The sequence below is a fragment of the Rana temporaria genome, chromosome 6 (assembly GCF_905171775.1).
Source record: "Rana temporaria chromosome 6, aRanTem1.1, whole genome shotgun sequence".
NCBI lineage: Eukaryota > Metazoa > Chordata > Amphibia > Anura > Ranidae > Rana > Rana temporaria.
The window spans coordinates 10,749,503-10,773,408 of record NC_053494.1 but is presented as its reverse complement, the minus strand read 5'-3'; the positions used below and the strand labels follow the sequence as shown (position 1 = coordinate 10,773,408).

General features: G+C 45.7%; 1 protein-coding gene across 1 annotated transcript; it reads left to right on the top strand.

Annotated features, from left to right (window-relative positions):
* Window positions 1–255: 255 nt before the first annotated feature.
* LOC120943061 (NACHT, LRR and PYD domains-containing protein 1b allele 5-like) lies at window positions 256–23,566 on the top strand. Its single transcript, XM_040356135.1, has 10 exons — window positions 256–1,129; window positions 3,835–3,929; window positions 5,586–5,641; window positions 8,002–8,228; window positions 9,250–9,518; window positions 13,283–13,408; window positions 13,717–13,855; window positions 16,901–16,957; window positions 19,398–19,454; window positions 22,244–23,566. The coding sequence occupies exons 1-10, from the start codon at window positions 265–267 to the stop codon at window positions 22,504–22,506; spliced, it is 2,154 nt and encodes a 717-aa protein (XP_040212069.1). The 5' UTR covers window positions 256–264; the 3' UTR covers window positions 22,507–23,566.
* The last annotated feature ends 340 nt before the right edge of the window (window positions 23,567–23,906 follow it).

The following is a 23,906-nucleotide window of genomic DNA, read 5'->3' as shown; positions in this document are numbered from 1 at the left end:
GACTTACGCCAGTCGGATCTTAGGCTAATTCCGGCGTATCTTGCTTTCTGAATACAGAAAGAAGATACGCCGGCGCAGCTTTGAATTTACACGGCGTATCTATGGATACGCCGGCGTAAATCAATGCTGAATCTAGCCCATTGTTTTTAGGAATTACATACTGCCAAACGATTACGGAAGTGCTACACGACTGAACTGTTGCTGTAAGAGTTAATGAGAAATGTAGAGCAAGAAATTGTTCCCGCCACTTTCTAGTTCCTCCCCATGGCGTCTGCAGAGCTGCACGCTGAGCTATGCCGCTCTCTCTGCCAAAAGATTTACACCGATCCCGTCACTCTGAAATGTGGACACAGCTTCTGCCGGGGCTGTATGGAAATAGTGCTGAAGGATCAAGATGAAGTTGGATTTTATACATGTCCTACGTGCGGGAAAAGGTTTTCTTCAAGACCTTCCCTACAGGTGAACGGAGAGCTCAGTGGCAGGGTGGAGCGTGAGCGGTCTGCGCGGGAAAACCCTACGGTACTTTGTATGACCTGTTCATTACCGGCTCTTAAAACATGTTTGCAGTGTATAGGATCTGTGTGTAGCAAACACCTAGCAGAACACGAGACACACCGTTTAATCGATCCTCATTCCTTGGAAAAGAGAAAATGCCGTGCACATGGCAGATTCCTCGATTATTATTGCACGGGGGATGGTATGTGCATCTGTGCTGACTGCTTAGCGTTTGGGGACCACAAAGGACACGGCGTGGAGTCACTGGAAGAGGCTTCTAAGAAGAAAAAAGAAAAAATGCAAAAAGTTCTGGAGAATTTGATCTCTAAGAGAGAGGACACCAAAGGAAAGATCGGGGAACTGAGCAGACAGGAGGGCAAAGAGAAGGAAAGGGCCGCTTTACAAGAGCGGGTCAGTCCCAAGATTAAGTGTCTCAATCAGCAGATACAAAAGCACACCTTATGCCAAAAAGACCAGGCGGTACAAGCCATACAATCAAAACAAATCAATGAGTTGAAGGAAGAGGACCAACAACTGTCCATGAGGATACAGTCCATTGAAGAGTTTTGTAACATGGATGACCGAGACCCACTAGACATCCTACAAAGATGGGACTCAGATATATGCCAAACAGGTAAGGAAAATAATAACTGTTCTCATGTTTTGCTTGCAGGATGGAAACTTGAGCAGGGCCGTTTGAAGGAATTTGGGGGCCCCAAGCAAAATAGGGGGCCCCCAAGCACCCCTCCCGCACGCAAAGCCTACATTAGCGCTTCACAAATTTTTTACACCCATGTTCTTACTCCCCCCCCCCTAGTCCCTATGTTTCTCTATTCTCACCTCCCCTTTTTCCCTGTAGACAGCCGCTGTAGCGTGGCTAAGCTCCTCTTCCTCCTGTCAGTCCGGTGTTCTATCATTATGGGTCCCCAGTCCCCTATCAGATAGTGCCCGGGCCGGGTACTGTGCGGTACAGGAGATTCAGTTTCCTGTGTTCCCAGCTGGACTGAAAGGAAGTGAGCACACAGTGTGCACTTTCTGTTAGTCCGGCCGGGAACAGGAAACTGAATCTCATGTACCACGTGTGGTACCCGGCCAGACTGACAGGACTCCAGGAGGCAGGAGGAGGAGCATGGCCAAGTTACAGCCTGGGAAGGGGAAGTTGGGGGCCCCAGGCCAGCTCAGGGGCCCCAAGCAATTGTTTGTTTGCCTGTCCTGTAGCGACGGGCCTGAGCTTGAGGAAGATCAATGTGCAGGGGCTAAAGCTGGCCATACACTATGCGACTTTTTGCCAGTACCAATCCACATTTTTTTAGTGAATGCCCTGTTGGCCACCTCCCGCCTCTTGACTAAAATATCAAAGGAACTGACTAAACTGACTAAATATCAAAGGAACTGGGAAGAAAATTGTTGGCCAAGCAGCAGCTGCATCCGATCAGCTACCATTTGGGTATTTTGACAGCTGGCAGGGCTAATGTTCTATCAGAAAGCCGCTACCCATCAGAATACGCAACCGAAGTGACATAGTGGCCATCTTGGATGTTGAATTCGTACGGACGAGTGCGGGTGTACCAAGATGGCCACGACATCACTTTGCATATTCTGATGGGTAGCGGCATTCTGATAGAACAGCAGGAGGTTCATCCATCAGCACTATATAGCACAGGTGGATGATACAGTTAAAAAAAAAAATTATGAATGAATGAATTGTATAGCGCTACACATGCGAACTGAATCGCCTCTGGGCGCTTTTTCCAGCCAGAGTCTGCTTGGCTGGTGCGGTCATTTTACCCCGTAGGATCTCAACACGCTTCGGACACACAGTCATACATATATATACTGTGCCAATTTTTTGGACAGGATCTAATTTACCTACCAGCATGTCTTTGGAGTGTGGGAGGAAACCGGAGTACCCGGAGAAAACCCACACAGGCACAGGGAGAACATGCAAACTCCAGGCAGATGGGTGCCGTGGTCGGGATTCGAACCAGCGACCCTTTTGCTGCTAGGCGAAAGTGCTACTCACTGCACCACTGTGCTGCCCATTATCTACCAATAGAAAATAAAGAAAAAGTTGCGCTAAACTTAAAAACAGATGTGGGATTATAGCAGCCAGCACCAACAATGGACGTTGTATGCAGAAACGAAAAAGAAAAAAGTGCAGCGCTGAATAATATCTGGAGTGAAACCAAATATGTGATCAAGGTATTCAAATCAGGTGCCCCAATTAAGGAGCAGGTATAAGAATATATAAAATTGCACTAGACCAATACGTGTAAATATGAAATAATGTGCAAGAAAAATTGAAATACTAAAAAAAAATCAAAGTAAGTGTGATACCAAATGGTACCACCAGGGTACTTCACACTCAAGTGAAAATGGATATGTATCACAAATAAATATCCCAGGAATATACGTCCAAAGATATATGATCAAATGCTAATAGATGTTATAAATAGCAATGTACATAAAACAATCCAAAGAAACCAAGGAATGGAAACTCTGATGATAAAAAGTCCCAATGTAAAAATGAACAGAATCACATTAAGGCAAACTGAATTGCAATTCAGTTTGCCTTAATGTGATTCTGTTCATTTTTACATTAACACTAGGGGGGAGGGGAAGGGGTTAAGTATGTTCCCTGGGTGTGTTCTAACTGTAGGGGGGGTGGCCTCACTAGGGAAAATGACCGATCTTCTGTTCATACATTGTATGAACAGAAAATCAGCATTTCTCCCCCTGACAGGACCGGGAGCTGTGTGCTTACACACACAGCTCCTGGTCCCCACTCCGTAACGAGCGATCGCGTGTGCCCGGCGCCGGGCACACGCACGGGAGTCGGGGGCGAGCGGGGGCTGTGCACGCGCCCCTAGTGGCCAGCGCGAGAGCCGACGTAGAGCTACGGGCTCTCGGGCAGGGGAGCCAAACTGCCGCCGTAAAACGACGGCGGCAGGTCGGCAAGTAGTTAACCAATCTTGTTTTTTGTACACTTCTCCTTTAAGGGGGCGTGGCAAGGGGTGTGTCCTATGCCTGCATAAGTATGCAGGCTGATAGGTGTCCCTTATTCCCATCTCAGAAAGTTGTGAGGTGTGAGTGTTGCATAGCGCCCCTGCTACATTACAGTGAATTGCAGTGTGGTGGGCTGTGAAGAGCGGAGTGTACTCCCTTTGTATTTACTGTGCTGTTTAGTGTTCCATTACTTAGGAATTGCATGGATATTTGTGCAAACTGTAACGGCTCTAGTTTTGTTGTCATTAATAATATGCTAGCTATTCATAAATTGTTATTAAAAAAAACTCTTTGATCTAACTTTTTGTCAATTTTTACCATACTATATTTTAGGCTTAAATGGTAATTCTGTTCAAGATGACATTTCAGAGGATGAATCTTGTAATGGACACACCGACCAGACAAATGTAAAGGACGCTGTGCATAAGGTAATAGAGGAAATTTGGGAATATTTTTTATTTTGTATGCAACTAAAATGCGTGATTACATCCTCACAAAACCAGACCAGGCTGTCATATTCACAAAGATTAACCACCTCAATACCGGGCACTTTCACCCCCTTCTTGCCCAAGCCATTTTTCAGCTTTCAGCGCTGTCACACTTCGGTCATGCAACGCTGTACCCAAATGACACTTTTATCATTTTTTCCCCACATATAGAGCTTTCTTTTGGTGGCGTAACTCTCTATGAATCCGGCTAAATGATTTTAAATGACGTTTTTAAAAATTTCATTTTTTTTTCATGCCGAAAAACGACTGTGTGTACGCGGCATTAGACTTTAGCCCATGTTCACGCTGGGCTGCGGGAGTCAAGCGGTGCAAGTTCAGCTGAACTCGCACGATTTCACTCCCGCTTGTCAGTCCCGATGATTTCGGCCGCGATTACAGAGACATCTGTGCAGGTTTAGGACGGGGCAATTTCTGGCAATTTTGCGGCAAATACTGCAGTTTTGACATGCCAAATCACATGTCAAAACGCACCAGTGTGAACCAGGGCTCAAGGTTTAAAAATAAATTACCTCCTTGCATTCATCAAATGTTAGGCCTTGTACTCGCGAGCAGACATGTCCGATGAAACCGGTCCGCGGACCGTTTTCATCGGACATGTCTGCCCGGGGACTTCTGTTCGATGGCTGTACACACCATCGAACAGAAGTCCGCGCGTAAACAATACGCGGGGCGTGTCCGCGGTGTCGCCGCGTCGATGACGCGGTGTCGCCGCGACAATGACGCGGCGACGTGGGCGGGCCTGCCTTTTAAATGCTTCCATGCATGCGTCAAAGTCATTCGACGCATGCGAGGGATGGCGGGCGGCCGGACATGTACGGTAGGTCTGTACAGACGACCGTACATGTCCGGGCGGACTGTTTTAAAGCAAGTCCAGGAAACAGTTGTCCGCTGGAAACCTGTCTGATCCGCCCGAAAATGGTCCGCTCGGGCCTACACACGGCCAAACATGTCTGCTGAAACTGGTCCGCGGACCAGTTTCAGCAGACATGTTTGGTCGTGTGTACGGGGCCTTAGGCCCCATACACACGAGAGGATTTATCCGCGGATACGGTCCAGCGGACCGTATCCGCGGATAAATCCTCTCGAGGATTTGCGCAGATTTCCATGCGATGGAGTGTACTCACCATCGAATCGAAATCCGCGCCGAAATCCTCTGGCGATGACGTGTCGCGCCGTCGCCGCGATTATGACGCGGCGACGTGCGCGACGCTGTCATATAAGGAATTCCACGCATGCGTCTAATCATTACGACGCATGCGGGGGATCCCTTCGGACGGATGGATCCGGTGAGTCTGTACAGACCAGCGGATCCATCCGTTGGGATGGATTCCAGCGGATAGATTTGAAAGCATGTCATCAAATATTTATCCGCTGGAAATCCATCCCAGGGGATAAATATCCGCGGAAACAGATCCGCTGGCGTGTACACACCATAGGATCTATCCGCTGAAACCCATTCGCTGGGATTTTTCAGCGGATGGATTCTATCGTGTGTATGGGGCCTTAGACTTACATTTTAGTTACATTCATTTTCTTGGTGTTAACACAAATTTTCCTCTTCTCCCTTACCTGAAGCATCAAGATTCTACGGTAGTGAAAATGGACCCTGTCATAACTGAAGGGACTTACAGGTAAGGATAATGATCACAAAGCATTTAGATCTTTTAGGCTTTTGAGGACAGCCATTCATGTGTGTTATCTGACCATCCTCTTAGCTATCTGCTACATGCTGCTGAGCAGTCTACAACCTAATAAGATTTCTGACCTTCTCACTTGGTAAAAAGAGGTGAGTGAAGAGGAAGAGTCTTATCAAGACAAGGGGCTAGATTCAGGTAGGGCGGCGCATTGGTTACGGCGGCGTAGCGTATCGTATTTATGCTACGCCGCCGTAAATCAGAGAGGCAAGTACTGTATTCACAAAGCACTTGCCTTCTAAGTTACGGCGGCGTAGCGTAAATGGGGCCGGCGTAAGCGCGCCTAATTCAAATGAGTATGAGGGGGGCGTGTTTTATGTAAATGGGTGGTGACCCGACGTGATTGACGTTTTTTTACGAACGGCGCATGCGCCGTCCGTGTACATATCCCAGTGTGCATTGTTCCAAAGTACGCCGCAAGGACGTATTGGTTTCGACGTGAACGTAAATTACGTCCAGCCCTATTCGCGAACAACTTACGCAAACAATGTAAAAAATTCAAAATTCAACGCGGGACCGACGTCCATACTTAACATTGCGTGCGCCTCATAGAAGCAGGAGCAACGTTACGCCGGAAAAGCCTTACGCAAACGACGTAAAAAAATTCTGCCGGGCGCACGTATGTTTGTGAATCGGCGTATCTAAGTCATTTGCATATTCTATGCCGAAAACAACGGAAGCGCCACCTAGCGGCCAGCGTAAGTATGCACCCTAAGATACGACGGTGTAAGAGACTTACACCAGTCGGATCTTAGGCTAATGTCGGCGTATCTTGCTTTCTGAATACAGAAAGAAAATACGCCGGCGCAGCTTTGAATTTACGCGGCGTATCAATAGATACGCCGGCGTAATTCAATGCTGAATCTAGCCCAAGCTTTTCTAATCTGTCTACTATTACTATTCAGCTGGGAGTTGTTATTGGGAAATGTCTGGATGGTTGCCTGTATCTCCTCTTCCATTATACCTGCGAAGAAAATGTTTTATATATGCAGGTTCTATCCACATTGCTTTGAATTAGAAATTTTTGAAATTGAGCACATTTTTAATTCATTACAGGCACGGGGGTTTATTTACTAAAGGCAAATAGACTGTGCAAAGTGCAGTTCCTCCAGAGATACGTAAATGAGCAGAAGCTCTGCTGACTTCCATCATCCAATCATCTGTAAAACAAGAAATCTGTGTTTAAGTTTTAATTTCCTTGCATGTGATTGGGTGTTTTTTTGCAAAGTGAAGCTTTGTCTCATTTACTAAGCTCTGGAGCAACTGCACTTGCAGGGTGCAACTTCACTTTACAAAGGGCACATTCTTAGCCAGATTCATGTAGGCGGGCGCAACGTTAGGCAGGCGTAGCGTATGGCATATACGCTACGCCGCCGTAAGTTAGAGAGGCAAGTGCTGTATTCACAAAGCACTTGCCTCCTAAGTTACGGCGGCATAGCGTAAATGGGCCGGCCTAAGCGCGCCTAATTCAAATGTGGAACAGGGGGGCGTGTTTTATGTTAATGACTGGTGACCCGACGTGATTGAAGTTTTTTACGAACGGCGCATGCGCCGTTCGTGAAAGAATCCCAGTGCGCATGCGTCGAATAGAATGCCTAAGATACGTCGAACACTGCCTACGACGTGACGTAACTTACGCACAGCCCTATTCGAGTACGACTTACGCAAACAACGTAAAAAGATAGGCCTGTTCCGACGTCCATACCTTGCATGGGCTGCGCCACCTAGGGAGCAGCTTTATCTTTACGCCGGCGTATCTCTTACGTAAACGGCGTAACTAATTGCGACGGGCGCACGTACGTTCGTGAATCGGCGTATCTTGCTCATTTGCATATTCGACGCAGAAAACAACGGAAGCGCCACCTAGCGGCCAGCGTAAATATGCACCCTAAGATACGACGGCGTAGGAGACTTAAGCCGCTCGTATCTTAGCCTAATTTAAGCGTATCTGGTTTCCAGAATACGCTTAAATTTACAACGGCGTAGATTCAGAGTTACGCTGGTGTATCTACTGATACGCCGGCGTAAACGTCTCTGAATCTAGCCCTCTATTTGCTTTTATTAAATCAAACCCATAGCGCCTATAGTGTCTGATGAAATCTACAACACCGAAACAGAAGGTTTAGCCCAGTTGTACTAAGTGCAGATAGAAACTGATGGAACTCGGATGCTGTCTAAAATATTCTGCATACATGTATAATGATAAGAACTGTGACCTGAACTATTAATAACTTAATAAAGATACAAAAATTTGGGGGGCCTTAACCAATGTTCCGTGGCATTTTTTCTTTCTCTAGGTTGGATGCAAAATCTGCTTGTCTATTACAGTGCAGCAAGAGCAAACTTCAATTGTTGGTGAACTCTCCACTGGTCATTGACTTTACAATGGTTAGGAATTGGGATCATCTTCTGTCGGATACTTACAAAAACAAATATGAGATTATGAGCCGTCTGTTCAAATTAAATACATCAGCACCTCATGAAATATCAGCAGTGTACCTACCTCATTTGTTGTCTCCCAAAGGTAAGTTAGAATTACAATTTGCTAAACGTGATAAATGAGTAAGGCCTCATACACACGACCGAGAATCTCGTCGTAAAAGAAACGTCGTTTTCCTCGACGAGGTTCTTGTTAGGCTTGACGAGAATCTTGTCTAGCTTTATTTGCGTACACACTGTTAAGACAAAATCTCGTCGTTCTCAAACGCGGTGACGTACAACATATAAAGGGGAAGTTTGATTCCACTGGCGCCACCCTTGGGGCAGCTTTTGCTAATCTCATGTTACTGCGTGTTAGTAAAAGTTTGGTGAGAGACGATTCGCGCTTTTCAGTCTGTTACAGCGTGACGAATGTGCTATCTCCATTACAAACGCCACTTTTACCGAAGGCGTGCTCCCGTCTCATACTTTATTCTGAGCATGCGCGGGTTTCTAAGCATACACACAAACATGTTTCTCGTCGTAAACCAGCCCGACGAGGAACACGACGAGGAAATTGAGACTCCCGACGAGGAAAAAGAGAACTTGTTTTTCTCGTCGAGTTCCTCGATGAAAAACATACACACAACCATTTTCCTCGGCAAAAAAGCTCTGCAACCAAGTTTCTTGATGGATTCTGTTGAGGAAAACGGTCGTGTGTACGAGGCCTGACAAGTTGCCCAGGGGGCATGTCAGCAGGAGGCAGTGAAACAGCAGCACACTGATCTTCCCAGTGAAGAGTTGAGCAGGAGGAGTGTGTCAGCCCACTGCCATACAAGCAGGTTGTAGAATGCAAAGAATAAAACTGACCATGCTGAAGCACTGATGTGCTTTCATATCTAGTGTGGTCAGTTTGAAATAGGAAAGTAGAGGGACTGGCAGGATCACCACTATACAAAGAGAACAGGATACTTTTTAGTACAAGTACATGGTAACACAGACACAAATTAGAAATATGAAATGTTAGTGTAACATATTCTATAACCTTTTTTACTCCTGATAATTATATCTGCATTAATGGAAGATCTAATAAAGTTTATTTACTGTCATTTCCCAATCATGTACAGAGTTTGAAATAAACAAGCCATACCTTAAATGCGCCTATTTTGAAGATGGAAAGTTCAACTTGGTATCACCGAGTAAAGTGGAATCCTCCCATGTGGTCCTTGAAGGCGCTACTTATACATCAGTTGGAGTCCTTATAGAAAATTCACAGACGCGTAAAAGAAAGCAAGCGCAATCACGTGGAACGGTTCTGATATACTGCAAACAAGTTACAAATGGTTTCTCGATCCATGTCTACTTGGTGCCCATGTCTAAACGCGAAGTAAAAAAGGTAAGTCTGCTACAAAATTAAATGGAACAAAAATTAGAGGGGGTCCTTTTTGATGGGGGCTTCGAGGGCAACATGGAAAAAACATGGAACTTTTACATTTACAGGCTTGGGGGATGCCTTAAAGCGGAGTTCTACCCAAAAGTGGAACTTTCGCTTTGAGGCCTCCTCCCCGACTCCTGTTTGTGAAACTGAGCTTTTGGGGAGGAGGGGGAGCAGGTGTCGGAATTTGAAGCAGCAAGCCGTCACAGTCGGGTGCCCATAGATTTCGGCGCCGCTGAGGGAGAACAAGGGAACAACACAGCGCGGGGTGAGTGCACCGCTGGACCGTGAGACAGGTGAGTGGTTGTTTATTAACCGGTTCCCGATCAGCCACCGCAGTTATACTGCGGCAGGATGGCTCCCCTGGGCGAGCCGTCGTAGCTGTACGTCGGCTCTTTAATACGCTGTAGGAGGTGTGCGCGCCCGCAGCGTGTCCCCGAAGCTGAAGCGAGTGCCCGGCGGGTGCGATGACCGCCGGACACCCGCGATTGCTCATGACAGAGCGAGAACCGGGATCTGTGTGTGTAAACACACAAATCCCGGGTTCTGTAAGGGGAGAGGAGACAGATCGTGTGTTCATACTAAGTATGAACACTGATCGGTCTCCCACCCTAGTGAGTCCCATCCCCACAACATTTAGAACACACCTAGGGAACACAGTTAACCCCTTGATCGCCCCCTAGTGTTAACCCCTTCCATAGCCTATTGCATTAGGGTGTGCACCCAAAGGCTCAAATACACACTACCGATCACTCGCGATCTTCATTCAGAAAGGGAAGGAAATTACATACTTACCGGCCCCTTCACCCACTTATTTTAAAACATCCCCACAGCAACAGCCAGCGGAAGAGGAGAGGAGGGAAGCCAGAAGGGCTGTAGGGAGAAGGGGAGGAGATAGGGCATTAGGGGGAATTTGTGCTGCACAGGGTGATTAGGGTGTGCCTGGGCACACCTGGCACACCCTGTGCGCACGCCTATGACCCCTTCCTTGCCAGTGACATTTTTACAGTAATCCATGGGTGCTTAACCTGTGGCCCTCCAGCTGGTGCGGAACTACAAGTCCCATGAGGCATTGCAAGGCTGACAGTTACAAGCAGGACTCCCGTAGTCAGAGGCATGATGGGACTTGTAGTTCTGCATCAGCTGGAGGGGCACAGGTTGAGCACCCATGCAGTAATCAGTGCATTTTTATAGCACTGATCGCTGTATAAATGTCACTGGTCCCAAAAAGGTGTCAAAAGTGTCAGATTTGTCTGTCGCAATATCGCAGTACTAAATCGCAGATCGCTGCCATTACTAGTAAAAAAAAAAAAAAAATTATAAAAATGCCATAATCTATCCCCTATTTTGGCCGGCTCCGGGTGCTAGAGAGGATAGGTATGCCACTGGGCATGGATAATTTAAATAAAAGATTTGGCTTAATTGAATAATTAATTTAATTTCTGTGGTTCATTTTGTTTGACATATGAAGAATAAATATTGTTTAACTAATGTGGTAGAAGACATTAGAGAAGTGGTTCTCAACCTTCTAGTGCCGTGACCCCTTGATAAAATTTCCCAAATTGTGGGGACCCCTAACAGTAAAATTATTTTTATAGCGTGGGTTGTCAGCACCCAAGGCAAGACAAGTAATTTGTGCCTAAACCACAGACATTTAGCGCTCCCTGTGTCCTTTTAATGGCAACTATAATAACACTCACTGTGTCTCCGACTTTGTGATGTCTCGCAGCAGTGACACCTATGCCTAAATCAGGAGATGGGGTCTCCTCGAGCCCCTCCCACTTCACATTCCTCACCAGTCAGCTGACCTCTAGTCTCTGCCCCCCAGCCATGCCTGCAAAGAGGCTGAGTGGGTGGCCGCAGGGCTCCAGGGACAGCCCTGCTGGGTGGCCGCAAAAAGGCTGGGAGAGTGATGCGGGCTTCAGGAATAGCCCAGGATTCGGTGACCCCTGGCAAATTATCATTTGACCCCCGAGGGGGTTCCGACCCCCGGGTTGAGAACCACTGCATTAGAGGGATCATGGGTCCTTGTATGTCCTATAGCAGTGCTGTCTGTGTCTAATTCAGATTTATATAGAGAAAATAGGTGTTCTTTTTTTTTATGGGGGCCAATATTCTTTTTTTTGTTTACAAACTTTTTATTAAAGTATATAAAATACTATATTATCATGACAGAATACAAAAAGGAGTATATGTCACAAATATAGGTTTAAACCAAAAAATAAACCACAATTCAGAACCATACAGAGAATCTCCGGGGCAAATGAATCGACAGTCGTACAGATATATGTATATTGAGGGTCAAACACATACCCAATGGCATTGTTCCTTCAACTCACACAAGCAAGTACTATATCATTTCAGGGTAACAGGATATGCCTATGGGCAGGGGCAGACTGACCATTTGGTCACTCGGGCACTGCCTGAGGGCCCCATGCCACTAGGGGGCCCCATTAGGGTTGCCAGCCTCAGTAAAACCAGGCAGAGTATGTAAAAATCTGTTTTTAAAAGAAATCTTAAGATTATAGCTGCCCCGCCTCTCCAGTACCTTTTCAGTGTGTGTATGTATACTGTGTGTATATATTGTGTGTCTGTATACTGTGTGTATATATTGTGTGTATGTATACTGTATGTGTGTGTGTATATACTGTGTGGCCCCATAATCTCATATTGCCTGGGCGCCCCATAATCTCATATTGCCCGGGGGCCCCATGAGTTGTCAGTCCGCCCCTGCATATGGGTCTTCCAAGCCTCCCACTTGTGATTTAACAGGTCCATCTTATCTTGAAGGGTATATAGCAGGGGTCTCCAAACTTATTATACAAAGGGCCAGTTTACTCTCCTTAAAACTTTAGGGGGGCCGGACTGTGGCCATCGGGAGTAGAAAAAGTACCAGCATCAGTTGGTGTGAACAATGCCCCATCTTTTGTGTCAGTGACAGGAATTATGCCTCTCTGTTGGTGTCTTTGGTAGGAATTGTGCCCCATCACTGGTGTCATTGGGCTCTATTGTTGATGCCATTGGGAGGAATTGTGCCCCATCTTTGGTGTCAATGGGAGGAATTGTGCCCTATGTTGGTGTCATTGGAAGAAATGGTCCCCCATCAATATTGGTGTTATTGGGCCCCATCGTTGGTGTCCTTGGGAAGAATTGTGCCCCCATCTTTGGTGTCATTGAGTGGAATTGTGCTTCATCTTTGGTGTCATTGGGAGTAATTGTACCCCATGTTGGTGTCATTGGATTGAATGGTCCCCCATCATTGGTGTCATTGGGCCCCATTGTTGGTGTCATTGGGAAGAACTGTGCCCCTTTGTTAGTGTCAGTGAATGACATAGTGCCCAAAGGGCCAGATAAAATCAAGCAAAGGGCCGCATCGGGCCCCCGGGCCGCAGTTTGGAGACCACTGGTATATAGCTGTGGTCTAACCCTAACCCTAACCCATTATTGGTGTCATTGGGCCCCATTGTTGGTGTCATTGGGAAGAACTGTGCCCCTTTGTTAGTGTCAGTGAATGACATAGTGCCCCAAGGGCCAGGTAAAATCAAGCAAAGGGCCGCATCGGGCCCCCGGGCTGCCGTTTGGAGACCACTGGTATATAGGATCCTTTCTATCAACTATGGGGGCCAATATTCTACTCTAAGTGGTTTTAAGGGATAATAATTACATTTATGATATAACTATGCTTTCCTAACTTGATAAATAATCCTTGTTGTACTCTCAACCAGGTTATAGAGACAAAGGAAACTCGCTTGGGATTTCGGTGGATTGACAAAAATTCATACATCAAGTTTGTTAATAAGGACATCACATACACTATAAGAGGATCAGAAGGAGTAAAATTAGAAAACGAGGTAAAATGCTAACCAGCGTGGTTTCAAATATGTATAAAACAGTATAATCATAATTCGTAACCGTGGTCAAAAATTCAGCAAACCCGACCTTAGAAGGGAATACCATTGAAGTCTATGGAAGGAGAATCCGGTGTCACCATTGGCACCTTTCAGGGGGGAGGGGAGCAGATACCTGTCTAATACAGGTATTCTTGACAGCAGCTTGTAGGAATCCTGTATGATGTCTACCTTTTTATTATGCGTTAAAATAGACAGCAGTCTATCATTATACTTTATTATGTATAATTTGAATATCCTCATCATTTCAGGAACTGCACTGCCTGTACTCAGCCACAGAACAATATCCGTATGCTACAGTCCAGGTACCTGAAAAGTGCACTACAGTAAAGTTGCATATCTCTGAAAAGGGCGAAAAAGAAGATATCTGGAGCTGTGTGTTGAATGAAGGTAAGACTAATTATTATATTTGTAGCAAGGTCCCAGCCCTCTTTCCATCTAATGAGAACTTCCAGGGCCAGACACAGCTGACATCCTTCTGTATATGGTGGGTTGTGAGGCATGGTGGGTGAAATTTAGCTAACGTTATTGGGTGCCAGACACTTTTTGAATGCAAAAGAGAGTTTATTTCTCTTAACAAACTTTTTGAGGGAAAGAGGGTTAGGGCCAGGGCACCCTTAAGTAGTTGCAAGTTCAACTGGCAGACTCCGAGACTTCAACAGTAGAACAGCCATGGGAAACGCATCCAGCAAGACACCTTTAGCCAGATTCAGGTACACATGCCTAACGTTAGGCAGGCGTAGCGCATCTCATATACGCTACACCGCCGTAAGTTAGAGAGGCAAGTGCTGTATTCACAAAGAACTTGCGCCCGAATTTACGGCGGCGTAGCATAAATGTGCCGGCGTAAGCGCGCCTAATTCAAATTGTGAAGAGGTGGGCGTGTTTTATGTAAATAAAGCATGACCCCACGTAAATGACGTTTTTTAACGAACGGCGCATTCGCCGTCCGTGGACGTAACCCAGTGCGCATGCTCCAAATTACGCCGCAAAGACTCATTGCTTTCGACGTGTACGTAAATTACGGCCAGCCATATTCACGGACGACTTACGCAAACGACGTAACATTTTTTAAATTTGACGCGGTTCCGACGTCCATACTTAACATTGGCTGCGCCATCTTTTTGGTGGTTTATCTTTACGCCTGAAAACGACCTTACGTAAATGGCGTATCTTTACAGCGACGGCCGGGCGTACGTTCGTGAATAGGCTTATCTCGCTGATTTACGCATTCTAGGCGTAAATCAGCGTACACGCCCCTAGTGCCCAGCGTAAATAGACAGCTAAGATACGACGGCGCAGGCGGTCGTATCTTAGCAACATTTAAGCGTATCTCAATTTGAGAATACGCTTAAATATACAACGGCGCAGATTCGAAGTTACGACGGCGTATCTAATGATACGCCGGCGTAACTGAACCTGAATCTGGCTACATATCTGCATGTAAAGGAATGCTGTGCCTGGGATAGGCCCAATCTCCAGCCTAGCAGCCCGGGCAATACGACACACGTCCACCCAGATAGCCGTCCAGGTGGCACAGAACACTGTCATACCTCCCAACCCACATGGACTCTGTGGGACTTTCCCGCATAGACACTTTTTTCCCGCCGTCCCGCGATAGAGGTCATTTTCCCGCACAGGATGAGGAGCCAGTGGAGGCAGCACTGGAGGAGGAGGTAGGACACGGCACCCCCCTCCCCTACCAAGTGTAATGCCCGCCCGTCCCATGGTAGCAAATCCCCCCCCCCCCCCAACAACTTTCAAAAAACATACATGTTCTCCCAGCAGGCCAAGGGATTCAAGAGAACCCCTGCCCATTGGCTGAGATACCACATATACCCATTACCTGACCCTGCATTGCCCTTCTCATGTCTAGTACCACCAGATACCTGGCCACCTAGCGGTAGAAGAGAAAAGTGCAATAAGGCCAAACTTAGGGAAAAATCAAACTATAATCAAATGACATGATAGTGGAACTGTATGTCGCTCGTGCTACTCTGCAAGGGGCGGGTGTATTACTGTTATATGGTGTAAGGGGCGGATGGCTACAGAAGAGGCCAAATTTTAAATTGATAGGCAGAGCTGATAACTTGGGGGTGGTTTTAGCAATAAAATACACGTCTTTGCGGGGCGTGTTTAAACAAATGAAGGACGGGTTTTTCAATGTTGATGGGCAAAACCACCCCCAAGTTATCAGCTCTGCCCATCAATTCAAAATTCGGCCTCTTCTGTAGCCATCCGCCCCTTACACCAGGGCTCAAGTCCTGCGGGAACGCATGGGAACGGAGTCCCTGCACTTTTTTCACAGCAGGAACGCAGTTCCCTTTGCAGGACTGGAGCAGCCAAGAGCAGCCGAGCCGCCCGAGCCAATCCTTCACTAAGCGGTGATGCCCAGCTCGAGTCACTGTCAGGGACAGGCGAACCTTAGTAATCCTTTATGTTACTGGGCGCTTCCTGTATATGGATTCATCGGGTAGTGTGCGGGTATTCCGTCACTTCCTTGATGCCGCAATGTCTCCTGGGAGCTTTTGTCATTGTTCCCAAGAGACATTGCGGAGGTCTGCCGCGAGTTATCGCGGGATTTAGAAAGAACTTGCTTCTAGTAATTAAAACATGTGGTTTAGTAATTATGCATATGAGCGTATTTTTAAATTTTTTGGTGGGGGAGTGGATCTTGGGTGGGAGTTCCCATACTTTTTTCCCCAGGACTTGACCCCTGCCTTACACCATATAACAGTAATACACCCGTCCCTTGCAGAGTAGCACGAGCACGGGAGCGTGCGGCAGCGTCTGGCACAATGTTGTGGTCACTGCACAGGCGCCGTGTACAGCTGACTCACAGGTGTTCATCTTCGGCTATTTTCGGCGGCTCGGTTGCAGTTCAGGGGGGGGTCATTATCCGCCGGGAAGACCTTTATCGGCAGAACACCGGGATTTAGTGGAATCCTAGGGTTCCCCCTGAGGTTGTTAGGAGTTCCATGAACAGTAAACAATGGTGGATTTCTGTTTCATCTAGGGAGTTTGTAACAAAATTAGCAACCTTTGTTGTCAAATATGCTAGGTACACCAGATTACTTATTATTTTATTTAAAACCATCTTCAACTTCAACTTGACTGATCACACTAACATTACCATGAGCTGTAGGTATAATCAATTATGGTAAGGATTCCCAGAGAACCTGAAAATTATTTTGAGGGTTCCTTAGGGTTCAAAAGGTTGAGAAAGGCTGTCATAGGCACAAAATATGTGAGTTCACCCAAAGCCAATCATGATTGTATAAAAATCGTTCATAAGAGCTAGTTTGGTGGCTCAATTGAGCGCAGATAGATAGATAGATATTACATCTAGAGAAGAAAGCATTGTGGGCAGACATTTTACCATTCTTTCAGATTATAAAATATGTTTATTTTATTTTTTTCCAAATTAATTTTTAGAAGATCTATATGAAATAACTGGGACTCCATCAACCAGCAATTCTCCATCTTCTTCAGGTATGTTGCATTTGGTAAAGCCTTTAATCTACGGAAAGGCAAAACCTTTTTTCTTGGACAAAGCAGCGAAGGGTTAGACCCTCTGCCAATTTGTTATTGCTGTCTGTTATTGTTGTCATTGATTCACCCCTCTATTTTTCATGGTGATTATTGTCACTGAGAAAAAAAGAGAGGGAAATACCAAATTTTGGAGTTGTGACCAGAATTAGGCTGGATTCACACCTATGCAGTTTTAGTGCTTTTTGCATTTTGCAGATTTGCACTACAGTCCATTTACCATGGTTTCCTATGGAACACGTTCTGTAGTGCAAAAAGCACTAAAACTGCATAGGTGTGAATCCAGCCAAAGTGGAGAGAGACATAGGTAGATTCACACACATTGGCCTAACTTTAGGGCGGCCTAGCCTAGCCTGTTTAGGCTACACCGCCGTAAATTAGTTAGGCTAGTAGTGATTCACAATCTACTTGCCTGCTAATCTACGGCGGCGTAGCCTAAAACGAGCGGGTGTAAGGGCGCCAAATTAAAATTGCTTGGAGGGGGGCGTGTTGTATGGAAATGAGGCTTGACCTCACGTTTTCTGATGTTTTTTGACACTGCGCATGCGCCGGGCGACTACATTTCCCAGTGCGCATTGCGGCTAAGTAGGCCGTACGGGCCTATTGATTTCGACGTGGACGTAAGCGACGTAACTCCCGATTCGCGGACGACTTACGCAAACGACGCAAACATTTCGAACCTCGCGGCGGGAACGGCAGCCATACTTTAACATTGTTATTCCACCTCATAGGTGGAATAACTTTAGGCCGTCTAAGGCCTTACGGAAACAACGTAATTCGACGGCGTAGGCCTAGCGTACGTTCGTGAATCGGCGTATCCCCTCATTTACATAATCTACGCCGGCCTCAATGGAAGCGCCATCTAGCGGCCATCAGAAACATTGCAAGCTAAGATAGAACGGCACAAGCCGGCCTATTTTAGCTTTGTTTAAGTGTATCTCTGTTTGAGCATACGCTTAAACAAACGCCGGCGTAGATTCAGAGTTAGGTCGGCTTATCTACTGATAAGCCGGCCTAACTCTTTGTAAATCTACCTATACATCTTCCAATGTGACACCTGTCTAAGAGGGGTATTCCCTTCACTTTTCTAGGTGACAGCTACCATCTAGTGTCTGTAAACTTTACACCACTAGTCTCCAAACTGTGACCCGGGGGCCAAATGCGGCCCTTTGCTTGCTTTTATCCAGCCCTTTGGGCATTATTCCCCCCACTGTCAGCAACATTGGGGTATAGTTCCTGCCAATGACAACGGAGCACTATTCCTCCCACTGACACCAATGATGGGTCACTATTCCTCCCACTGACACCAATGATGGGTCACTATTCCTCCCACTGACACCAATGATGGGTCACTATTCCTCCCACTGACACCAATGATGGGTCACTATTCCTCCCACTGACACCAATGATGGGTCACTATTCCTCCCACTGACACCAATGATGGGTCACTATTCCTCCCACTGACACCAATGATGGGTCACTATTCCTCCCACTGACACCAATGATAAGTCACTATTCCTCCCACTGACACCAATGATGGGTCACTATTCCTCCCACTGACACCAAAGAGGGTATACTGTTTACTTCCAGTAACTCCAGGACATTTTCTACTCCCGCTGGGCACAGTCAAGCCCCCCTAAGTCCCCATTCACACCTAGGCGTTTTGTCGCCTGTAGTGTGACGCCGCTGCCGCCAGAGGGCTGGAAACACATTGCCCTCTATGGAGATGGTTCACATCTCCACGCCGAACGCCGTACGCCTGCTGCCTGCCGCCTGAAAAAAGGTCCCGGACCTTTTTTTCAGGCGGCTTTCGGGAACCATCTCCATAGAGGGGCACATCCTAGGGGCACATCTAGGCGGACAGTCGCGGCGTTTTGTTGCCGCAAATCGCGGTACAAAACGGCGCTATTTGCCTCCGCAATTCGCGGGACAAAACGCCGCGATTTCGTCCGCCTAGATGTGAATGGAGCCTAAAGCCTGGCCCTTTATTTGGAAAGTTTGATTCAAAAATATTGAAGAAAATATTGGGAGTTGTAGGGAGTTTGTAACAAAATTAGCAACCTTCGTTGTCAAATATGCTAGGTACACCAGATTACTTATTATTTTATTTAAAACCATCTTCAACTTCAACTTGACTGATCACACTAACATTACCATGAGCTGTAGGTATAATCAATTATGGTAAGGATTCCCAGAGAACCTGAAAATTATTTTGAGGGTTCCTTAGGGTTCAAAAGAATCGTTCATAAGAGCTAGTTTGGTGGCTCAATTGTGTGCAGATAGATAGATATTACATCTAGAGAAGAAAGCATTGTGGGCAGACATTTTACCATTCTTTCAGATTATAAAATATATATATATTTTTTTTCAAATGAATTTTTAGAAGATCTACATGGAATAACTGGGACTCCATCAACCAGCAATTCTCCATCTTCTTCAGGTATGTTGCATTTGGTAAAGCCTTTAATCTACGGAAATGCAAAACTTTTTTTCTTGGACAAAGCAGTGAAGGGTTAGACCCTCTGCCAATTTGTTATTGCTGTCTGTTATTGTTGTCATTGATTCACCCCTCTATTTTTCCTGGTGATTATTGTCACTAAGAAAAAAAAAAAGTGAAATCCCAAATTTTAGAGTTGTGACCAGAATAGGAGGAAAGGTTAAATCTTCCAATGTGACACCTGTCTAAGAGGGGTATTCCTTTCACTTTTCTAGGTGACAGCTACCATCTAGTGTCTGTAAACTTTACACCACTAGTCTCCAAACTGTGACCCGGGGGCCAAATGCGGCCCTTTGCTTGCTTTTATCCAGCCCTTTGGGCATTATTCCCCCCACTGTCAGCAACATTGGGGTATAGTTCCTGCCACTGACAACGGAGCACTATTCCTCCCACTGACACCAATGATTGGTCACTATTCCTCCCACTGACACCAATGATGGGTCACTATTCCTCCCACTGACACCAATGATTGGTCACTATTCCTCCCACTGACACCAATGATGGGTCACTATTCCTCCCACTGACACCAATGATGGGTCACTATTCCTCCCACTGACACCAATGATGGGTCACTATTCCTCCCACTGACACCAATGATGGGTCACTATTCCTCCCACTGACACCAATGATGGGTCACTATTCCTCCCACTGACACCAATGATGGAGCACTATTCCTCCCACTGACACCAATGATGGGTCACTATTCCTCCCACTGACACCAATGATGGGTCACTATTCCTCCCACTGACACCAATGATGGGTCACTATTCCTCCCACTGACACCAATGATGGGTCTCTATTCCTCCCACTCACACCAATGATGGGTCACTATTCCTCCCACTGACACCAATGATGGGTCACTATTCCTCCTACTGACACCAATGATGGGACACTATTCCTTCCAGTGACTCTAGGACATTTTCTACTCCCGCTGGGCACAGTCCAGCCCCCCTAAAGCCTGAAGGACAGTAAACTGGCCATTTATTTGGAAAGTTTGGAGATCCCTGCTTTACACGACAGATAGATGGATCTAACTATCTAAAGCTGGTTGTATTGAAGTCAATCTATCGATCGACTTCAGTACAAGAAGACCTGTTGGGTTTTTCTATTTCACACGATCACTGCAAGCGACTGTCAGAGTACAATAGTGAGTAGGAGGGGTTCCACCCCATTAACACTCACTCTATTGAGTGGGGAATTAAGCAATTTACTTTTCTTCAACCCATGGTCTAAGGAAAGAAAATTGCATGATCTATGGTCAGCCTTATTCTCTACACAATAGATCAGGAGTGTCAAACTCAATTTCATTGTGGGCCGCATCAGCATTATGATGGCCCTCAAAAGGGCCGGTTGTATCCGTAAGATTAGATGTCCAGCGCATCCCCTCCCCTTACATTAGATGTCAAGAGCCCCCCCACCATCAGAAGTTGAGTCCCACACTCTTCCTTACATCACAGTGCACCCCCCTTTTCTTATGCTGCTGCTGGGAAGAAGATGGATGCATTGCTTGAAAGCAGAAAGTAAGGGTCTGGAGTAGGACCATAGGAGGGCTGGAGCTCTCCTGCAGGTGCAAGGGCCACATTAAATGGCCTGGAGGGCCTGATTCGGCCCGCAGGCCTTGTGTTTGACACCTGTGCAATAGATATTATTGCCTCCTATATAGGTTAAGAAATACAGTAGAACTTTACAGCCAGCATTTAACACTGATATGTGTTTGGCCTGTTTTGACCACACGCAGATAACTGACCTATCAATAAACAGTAGATATTTAATGTGCACACACATGCAAAATTCATGTTTTGTTGAATCTATAGTCCATTACTATGAACCGTAGAACAGACAGAAATAATCAAAACACTTAAATAAATCTATTAACTGATACTTTTGTTACTCACATTTTTCCATCTTCACATTCAGCTAGAGCAGTGGTCTACAAATGGCAGCCCGGTGCACTATTTTCATCCACTGATATCAATAATGGGGCATAATTCCCCACACTGACACCAATAGAGATAGAATACCTTCCAATGACACCAATGATGGGGTACAATCCCTCCCACTGACATCAAGGATGGGGCACTATTCCTCCCACTTCCAATGCAATATTCCCAACGCACACATTTCTGTAGAAATGACTATATTTACAATTGGGTGCTGAAGCGACCACCACCTGGAACCGTAAAGAGTCAAAATAAGACTAAGACTAAAAAGCCTAATAAGGTGAGAGGCTGGGGGAAACAGCTGCTTCTTCTCTTCGCACAGAGAACGGAGCGGGAATTTGCACCGGACTGGTGTGAACCCAGCCTAAGTGATGAAACAAATCCTTTCCCTGAAGATATCAGATCAAAATCTGGCAGGGCTTTTAATTATCCCCTACACTATTTAAAATGAACAACAAATATTAAAACATGGAGGTCCCAACTTTGTATAAATAAGTTTATATTCTCATTGGGGATATTTCTTCCCAATTCCTATGCCGGTGGAATGAATTACTTTTTCCGTAAAGAGGGGAAGGGTTAGATCCTGTTTTCCCCTCTCTTCATTTCTGCTGGCATCAGTTCCATCCAGACAAGAGTAAAATCCTAACAAAGATTCAAATCCTTCCCCGCTCTATCCAGAACTACCGGAATAGAGTCTAGTGCTTTGTGACCTCTTTATGTCTCGCAGCTACAACTATAAACGTATACTCAAGCTTTAGTAATGTTGTAATCTGTCTACACTTTATTTTCTAGAAAATGCCAGGACTTTTCTACAAAAAAACTATAAAAATCTCTGCAACAGATTGGGACTTCTTGAGCCTATACTGTTGTCTCTTAATGAAAAAGGAATTATTACGGAGCATGAAGAGCAATTAATTAGAAGTAAAGACGTGAAAATAGAAAAAAACAGAGTTTTGCTAGATATGGTCAAATCAAAGGGAGCAGAGGAAGAATTCTACGGCATTCTGATGGAAAATGACCAACACCTTGTTCGGTCCTTGGAAAAACCAACCTAGAAAGACTAAAAAACGGTTGTTATAAAAAAATATCGGGAAAAAAGCTGAGTTCACCAAGCTAATACAACTGCTACTTGCCAAAATTATGATTATTTTCAGCAGTGAGAGCCACCAAGAGCTGGAAAGAACAGTGATTACATCAAACAATGCATGCAATGTAGCTTGGTGAATGGAGTCTAATGTGAATAAATAACAAGGCGTTTACTACTGCTAACTCAGGGACAAATCTTATACTGTAGATCTCTCCAGATAATGCCACCCACTGCACTTATTGGGGTGGACCTCTGTCCTAGAGACCTTTCCAAAAAAGGGGCAAACTTCATGGAACCTAACAGACTGCACTTTGACCTTGACGCACTGGTGTCTTAAAGGCCCACTATATAAAAAAAATATTGCATTCTGATGACTGTATGTGGTAAATACAAGTGATTCTGTACAGTAGCAATGGGAAAAGTACACACCATGCATTTTTATATTTAAATGATACGTTTATCAAGTCCTCATTGACCTCTGTAGCTGCAATCACAGTTGAGAAATTCAACTTGAAAGTTTACAAAGGAGTTGTTTTAAAGATGACAAGGTCAAAAGGCTGCCAAGCCTGTGCAATCCTGGTTGTCGCTATATTTAACATTGTAAAGCGCTGCGCAAACTGTTGGCGCAAAATAAATGTTGTATAATAAAAATCACAGGTATTTATATAGCACCAACAATTTACACAGCACTTAGAACAGGGAGCATCAGTGACCAGCTTTTTTAAAGGAAGCTTCTGCACAGAGGTAAAGTCTGTAGATTACTGCAGAGATCTGAAGGACCAGTGTCTGTGCTGGTGGCCATAGGGACAAGGTGGTGTATAGGCCTCTGACTTCCTTTTTTTCATGGTAGTACCCGGAAATTGCCATCCCTACTTGTGTTTTCTTCACCAGGCCAGGGAAGGCCTTTCTATGAAGAATTGAAGAAGGTAGGCAAGCCTATGGCTATAGGATTCTAATGCCCCATACACATGAGTGGAAATTCCGTCGGAAAAACCTTGGATGGTTTTTCCAACGGAATTCTGCTCAAGCTACACACGGTCACACAAAAGTTCTCTGAACTTTCGACCGCCAGGAACGCTGTGACGTACAACACTACGACGAGCTGAGAAAAGCCGAGCATGTACTTGGAATTTTGTGCGTCGGAATTGCTACAGTTGATCGGAATTTCCGATTGAAAATTTTTCCGTCTGAACCAGCTCTCAATCTTTTGTTGGCGGAAATTCCGACAGCAAAAGTCCGATGGAGCCTACACACAGTCGGAATTTCCGACCAAAAGCTCACATCGGACTTGTCTTGTCGGAAATTCCGACCAAAAGCTCACATCGGACTTTTCTTGTCGGAATTTCCGATCGCGTGTACGGGGCATAA